At 56.7% G+C, this 7,349-nt stretch overlaps 1 protein-coding gene across 1 annotated transcript; it reads right to left on the bottom strand.

Annotated features, from left to right (window-relative positions):
* Positions 1-1,048: 1,048 nt before the first annotated feature.
* Positions 1,049-4,342, bottom strand: LOC133391846 (mushroom body large-type Kenyon cell-specific protein 1-like). Its single transcript, XM_061648316.1, has one exon. It carries the CDS (start codon positions 2,608-2,610, stop codon positions 1,066-1,068), a length of 1,545 nt encoding a protein of 514 aa, XP_061504300.1. The 5' UTR covers positions 2,611-4,342; the 3' UTR covers positions 1,049-1,065.
* Positions 4,343-7,349: the final 3,007 nt, after the last annotated feature.

Consider the following 7,349-nt stretch of genomic DNA (forward strand, 5'->3'; position numbering starts at 1 on the left):
CTTGATGCAGTCGGGTAACCCGTTGCATCGTCTCATCACAAGCCTTTAACATGGCTGCGATCATACCCTCCTGGCTCGTTGCACGTTGTACAAAGTCCGCAGCGAACAGCGCCTCGAGGAATGAGGTAGCAGAAAACTGCGAGGTCTTCCATCTACGGCCAGCGTGACGCACACGCCTCTGGCTTGAGGAAGGACCCTGCCGCGACGACGGTTGCCGCTGATGGTGCTGCTGCTGCTGTTGCGATGACTGCTGCTGCTGCTGTAGCGATGACTGCTGCTGCTGCTGCTGCTGCTGAGATGACTGCTGCGGCTGCTGTTGCGATGACTGCTGCTGCTGCTGTAGCGATGACTGCTGCTGCTGCTGCTGCTGCTGAGATGACTGCTGCTGCTGCGAAGAAGACTGTTGCGCAGGCTGCTGTTGGCCCTGCAGTTGCTCAGGCGATACTGGTGTTCCTCCCACGGTGTAAAGGACATAGCGGTGGTCTGATGCGGTGTAGCGTGTGCTCACGATCCACGTCTCTGGGCGAGCAATCGACGGGCTCACGAACGCCAAGTCAACTATGCTCGGGGCAGCTACCCCGTTGCCGTCGAACGTGAATTCTCGACCTCGGTTTATCACGCTCAGGCCAAGTTGCTCCACCATTGCGTGCAGCTCTTCCCCGCGGTCGCAAGTCCTCAGACTACCCCATTCCTCATGTCTGGCGTTAAAATCGCCGGCGACGACGACTTGAGGGTGGGAGAAGGCTTCGAGTTCTATGGCTTCAGAGAAGCGCTCGAATTCGGCGAGGTTGAGGCTTGGTGGAGCGTAGCAGCTTACGAAGGTCACTCCGCCAATCTGCGCTGCTACCAGCCCTCGAGCTTCGCTGCACCACACGCGCTGAATTGGTAGCTCACCGACAGCCACCACCGCTACCGTCCTGCAGCTGCTGAATGCCCACCGGCCGTTATTTTCTGGTGGGCGCAAAACATCAGAGAGGATGAGCACGTCTGCTTTCTCCTCTCTGGCAGCTTGCAGCACCAGGTTCTGGGCAACACGGCCATGGCCCAGATTCGCCTGCAAAACTTTCAGGGCCGGGAACATCGCAGAGCCGAACGAGCACATTCGCTGTGGCCTATGTGGTGAGCGCCACCACACAGTGCACACTTCGCCTCATTTTGGCAGGTTCGTGCTTTGTGTCCGTCTAGTCCACAACGGATGCACAAATTCTGCCGATCTGCAGCGGATCGGCAGTTCGAGGCAATGTGGCCCATCTCCAGACAGCGGAAACAACGCTGTCGCTCTGGAGGAGTTGGTGGGGCTGCACGTACCTTGCTGACGCAGTCGCACAGGAACAGCTTTGCTCCTTCCAACTGACGAGCCGACTTCGCTGGTAGCCGGATGCGTGCACGCTTCGCTCCATCCGGAAGTTCCCAAATGCTGGTGGAGACTACTCCAGCACTTGCGCCAATCTTCTCATCGAGGGCAGCAATGACGTCCTCCTCTGCAGCGAGGGGATCGATGTCTACCACGATCAGTTCACCCATTTCGGTGACAAGCCGACTTACGCCTGCATCACCGATAATCTTGCGGACGCTATCTAGCATAAGTGGGGCATTTGCCGTCTTGCTTAGTTCCATGCGTAGCAGCCTCGCATGGGTTCGGCGACCCTGCTTGATATGCCCTTTCATGCCACAGTAGGCAGGGTCGTGGCGGATGGCTTTGCGTACCTTATCGTCGATGCTGTCCCAGGTTTCGCCTTCGCTGGGTGACACCTCGATGATGTCAGGCCTCGGCTTTCGCTTACGCTGTTGCTCCTGTTGTTGCTGCTGCGAGCCAGCGACCGCCTGTCGCTGTGGCTGACGTTGCTGCTGCTGCTGTTGATACTCCGCGGTAACGGCTGCCTGTCGCTGTGGCTGACGCTGCTGCTGCTGCTGTTGCGGCTGCTGTTGGGAGCGTGGCTTGCCGGTAGCCTTGCCACGGTACCTGCGACGTACCACCTCGCTGTAGGTCAACTCCGGCACGACGTCTCCGCGGACGGCTGTCAATGCCTCGCTACGCGGCGGCATGACTGCGCGCGACGTCGACGCGCGGGGCTGCTCCTGCTCGTGCTGGTTCCGCTGCTGCTGTTGTTGCTGCTGCTGCGGCTGCGCAGAGGATCGGCGCGGCAACGGAGTTGGAGGTTGACGTGGACTAGCTGACGGTTGTCCACCGCCAACCTTTGCCGCCAGCAGAGAGTTGAGCACATCTCGATCGCGTTGATGTGCGGCGGCTAGCTTCTCCATTTGCGCCTCCAGCTTTTCTTCACGGCGCTTCGCCTCCTCCTTTTCCTCCTGCAGCAGTTGGCACATGCCAGTTATCTGCTCCAGGAGTTGTGCGTTTTGCTCCTTCATCGCACAGTTCTGCTCCTCGAGCCGTTGTATTGTAGCTCTGAGCAACTCGAGCTCCGGAGCCGGTGTCGCTGATGCAGCTTTTGGCTGCGCAATGGGCTTACTAGCGCCTGTGGCGCTTAGCCTAGGAAGCGCAACACGTGGCTCGGCCGCAAAGAGCTTGGAGCTAGGAGCCAAGCTGGTGCGGCAGTCCACCGACGTCGCCCTAGCACCCGAGCGGGTCGATCTCCCGGCTGCTTCCATCACGACTGACTGACGATCGCGATGGCTTGGTTAAATAGCCCTGGGGGTCGAAAAGACCCCGGGGGTCGGATGACCCAGGGGGTCGGAAAGACCCCTGGGATGCTGCGTCGCCTAGCTGGTGTTCTGCTATAATGTCGATCTTCGCTTCAATTCCGCTGCTTAGGATGAAAACGGTCCAATTTATGCCCCCCTGGTGGTCGGGGGGGAGGGGGAGGGGGTGGGGTAAATTTCGGGAGGGTGCGTCTCGCGCGTGGGGAATTATTCCGCACCAGTCCCGAATTTCCCCGGTGCGTTTATACGTCTAAACGGTTCGACCCCGACTTCCACCCTTTTTGGACTTTTTTTTTTTTATTTTAACTTTGCACTTCACCGGGTGGGGGGGAGGGGAAAAGGGTGGAAAATAATTTTCCCGTGTTTGTTTTGTCACCCTCTACCACCCTACAGCTTCTCCGAATTTTTCGAAAAATTCGAGCAGTTTCGAAAAAAATCGAGCACTTTTCGAGCGCCTCGATTCGGGCAGATTCGAGCTCCCGCTGACACTACACCACTTCGCTGAATTTTACGCACACTTTTAAATGTTCGAGCAGTTTTTCGAGCACTAACGATAAATTCAAATTTTGCTGTACGGGAACTGCTTCCCAGACCAAATTTGCCTTACGGGTATCCCTCAAATGTCACCGAAAACGTCAAAATTTTTTTTTCGTGATTTTCACTGATTTTTTGATTGCATCTTATTGTACACGTTAAAACAAGCACAACGGTGAAAACCGCACTTAATTCGGGCCAAAACTCACGGAGTTATTCTTGTTTTTGTAATCATTCCGTTTTTACGAAAAACACGTGCTCCGGCGGAAGCACCCCCGACACTTTTTATTTTTGCGTTTTTCCGCCGATTTCTCGTCCGTTTTTTCGCACAATGCTTAGAACGTCGCTACGCGCACCTTTCAAACCACATCCGGACAAAATCCGTGCAAATTTCACTAAAATATTTGCATGCTAAGTTCCCCATACAAAATGTATGGGGAAAAAACACACACACTTTTTTACACTTTTCACTGCTCGGATCGTCTCGAAAACACAATAAAACGTTTCAGCACCACCAATTTCACTAAAATTGAGTGTTTTCGGGGCCGAGAACGCTAATTTTTGCCCCAAATTTCCACACCCGGAATTCTTGCGCTACCGGGGGGGGGCCCACGTACACACAACAACTCGAATTTTTGAAAACGCAAAAAATCACCGAAATTCGACCTAACTTCACTATCTATAGGTAATTTGGGTGTTCTAAGCACGATTTTGAGGGTTTCAGAGCGATCCGAGGCCGTTTTACACACTTTTTTTGCAAACTTCGTCGGAGCGTGTTTACATATGTCTTCACTCGACGGCTACCCGATGAACCGGGATAACTGGCTTTTTTTTTTTTTTTTTTTTTTTTTTTTATAACGGGTTTCTTTATTTTATAGAATCCCTCACCCACCCCTACAATGTATACCCGCGAGGGTTTTTTTGAAGGGGGTTCTGAGCCGTATTTGGCCAATCTGCAACCGTGCTTTTGCACCTTTCACTTTTATTCAAATTCAAATAAATTAAAATTCTTTTACTCCTATCGTACTCCAGTCGGAGTCTTCTGGTTCAGCTTTCGCTGCTTCTACTGCAGCGCTGTGAATCTAGCGGGAGGCAACTTCCGCCTCGACCGCTGCCACTTGTTCAGCAGCGCTTAGACCACCGTCTTCGACTACTGCTGCAGCCTCCTCCACCTGTTGCGATGTCTCACGAGACGGTCCGTCAGCGTGTTCCGCGATTGCTCGGCCGTCATCGTCATCGCTTCTTGCCCGGCTGGACACTCCGAGGAGCCGACGGTTTCGCCTCCTCTCCCTAAACCGCGCTTGCCGTTCACGAAGCGCTGCACGTCGCTGAGCGGTGCGTGGTGAAGCCGGTGGGGTTGGGGGAAGTCCACCTCGACGTTCTTCCCGCCGACGTGCTGTTGCTGCTCGCCGGTTGGCGTTTCGTCTCACGTTTCGGGCCCGTCGCACCTCGGCGCGTTGAGCCTCTAACTGAATCACGTCGTCGGTATGGTGCTCGATGACGTGAACCGCCAGTGCTGCCCGCTCCTCGTCCCACGCTCGCTGCAGCTGGGCCGTTATCTGCTTAGCAGCTTCGCATATACGGCTCCAGCTCTCGGCATCGCGCAGCAAATGCCGCTGGAGGGTGTCAGGACAGACAGGGTCTGGACCCCCCTCGCCTAGTAGCTCCTGACGTACCGCAGCGAATCGTGGACACTCGAAGAACGCGTGCTCCGCCGTTTCTGGGACGCCGACGCACAACTGGCAGTCTGGGGACGACGTGAATCCATTATGGCACAGGTAGTTACGGAAAAATCCGTGTCCGGACAGAACCTGCGCCAAATGAAAAGTCATGTCTCCATATTTCCTAGACTGCCAGTCACCGACCGATGGGATGACACGGTGCGTCCACCGCGTGTGCCGGCTAGCATCCTGTTGCAGTGCGTCGGCATCCCATTCCTCCTGCCAGCAGTCGATGGTAAACTGCCTCTCAGTCGCCCGGATGTCCTCCTTCGTTGCAGCACGGTCTGGAGCAAGGAGTTGTTGATGGACCCGGGCATCCTCGTTGATGAGGTGGCATATCGGTACGAGTCCAGCGAGCAGGGTGGCCGTCTCATACCTGACGGTACGGAATGCCCGTGCCACCCTGATGGCTGCTTTTCGCTGAACTCGTTGCAGCATCCGTCGGCACTCTCGCACCTGAGTTGCCTCAGCCCAGACGGGAGCAGCATACCGCAACACCGATTCTGCCACATACGCCAGCAGCCTTGACTTGGCCGTCCTGGGGCCGCTGTGGTTTTGCATGAGGCGCGTTACAGCTGCCACCACGCGCGACGCCTTTTCCGTGACGTTGGTGACATGGTCTCGCCATTTCAGGTGATCTTGGAGCTGCACGCCCAAGTACCTGATGCTCCTAGACGACTTGATTTCCACGTCACCGACGCGAAATGTCACCTGCGGTGGAGTCTTTTTACTCGAAATCAGGACGGCTTCAGTCTTGGCTGGGGCCAACTCCAGACCGTGCTGTTGCATCCAACGTTGGACCTGGTCAACGGCCTACTCTGCTCTCGCGCGAACCTCGTCGGTGGTGGTAGCAGGAACCAGCAGCGCCAAGACATCCGAGTAACCGATGATTTCGACGTCGGGAGGAAGCGGCACATCCAGCACCCCGTCATACATTATGTTCCACAAAGTGGGGCCGAGAATGGACCCCTGTGGAACACCGGCGGTGACATGCCGTACGACGGGGCCTTCGCTCGTGTCGAAGTACAGCACACGATCCTCGAAGTAGCTCCGAAGCATCCGTTGGAGGCCGGTTGGGACACCTTTTGCCTGAAGGGCGCTGGCAATGGATTGCCAGCTGGCCGTGTTGAACGCGTTCTTCACGTCCAACGCCACAACAAGCAAGAATCGGTTATCCCGGCCGTTCGTTCGCCCAAACGACATGGCGGTGCGGCCGGCCTCAACAACGCGCTGAATGGCGCTTACCGTCGATCGTCCTCGACGAAATCCGAACTGCCGGTCCGACAGTCGGGGTGAAGACGGCTCCTCGAGATGGTCGTTGAGGCGGTTCAGTATGAGGCGCTCCAATACCTTCCCCAGAGCGTCGAGCATGCAAAGGGGTCGGTACGAACTGCTCTCTCCCGGAGGCTTCCCCTGCTTCGGCAGCAACACCAGTCTTTGCCTCTTCCACTGCGTCGGGAACGTAGCGCGGTTGAGGCAATCCTGGTACAGGACCCGGAAGACCTCCGGGAACATGGTGATTGCCGTCTTCACCGCCGCATTCGGGATGCCATCGAGCCCTGGCGCTTTGCGGCTCGCCATCTGACTCGCGATTAGCAGCAGCTCGTCGTCAGTAACAGGTGCTACACCCGCCGCAGTTGTTGCTCCCTCGTCGTTTCCCGCGTTGCTCTGCTGTGACCAGTCACAGGGCGGGTGCTCAGGGAAGAGGTCGGACACAATGCGTTCGAGGACGACCCGGTCCGCTTCTGAAGGCGTCCGACTGCCCCGGAGCCGGGACATGACGACCCGATATCCTGCCCCGAACGCATTCTCTTCTGCAATTTCGATCAGCTCCTGGAACAAGTTCCGCTTGCTAGCTCAAATTGCTCGACTGAGCTCCGCCCTTGCTGTCCTGTGCTCAGCTGCTGCTATGCTGCGCTCCTCCAAATCAGCCGTCCGCAGCATCCGGTCACGGGCAACCTCGCAGTTGTTCCTCAGGCGAGCCAGGAGGGGAGACCACCAAAATGTGTTACGGTGCGGGTCTTGGTGCAGTCGGGTAACCCGCTGCATTGTCTCATCGCAGGCCTTCAACATGGCTGCGATCATACCCTCCTGGGTCGATGCACGTTGGACAAAGTCCGCAGCGAACAGCGCCTCGAGGAATGAGGTAGCAGAAAACTGCGAGGTCTTCCATCTACGGCCAGCGTGACGCACACGCCTCTGGCTAGCGGAAGCACCCTGCCGCGATGAAGGTTGCCGCTGATGTTGCTGCTGCTGCTGTTGCGATGGCTGCTGCTGCTGCTGCTGCTGCTAAAGTGACTGCTGCTGCTGCGCAGAGGACTGTTGCGCTGGCTGCTGCTGGTCCTGCAGTTGCTCGGGCGATGCTGGTGTTCCTCCCACGGTGTAGAGGACATAGCGGTGGTCTGATGCGGTGTAGCGTGTACTCACGATCCA

This window comes from Anopheles gambiae, chromosome X, assembly GCF_943734735.2.
Source record: "Anopheles gambiae chromosome X, idAnoGambNW_F1_1, whole genome shotgun sequence".
Lineage (NCBI taxonomy): Eukaryota > Metazoa > Arthropoda > Insecta > Diptera > Culicidae > Anopheles > Anopheles gambiae.

Bases quoted from the DNA above. Each gene is read 5' to 3' on its own strand.
- LOC133391846 (XM_061648316.1), bottom strand. From the start codon at position 2,610: ATGGAAGCAGCCGGGAGATCGACCCGCTCGGGTGCTAGGGCGACGTCG.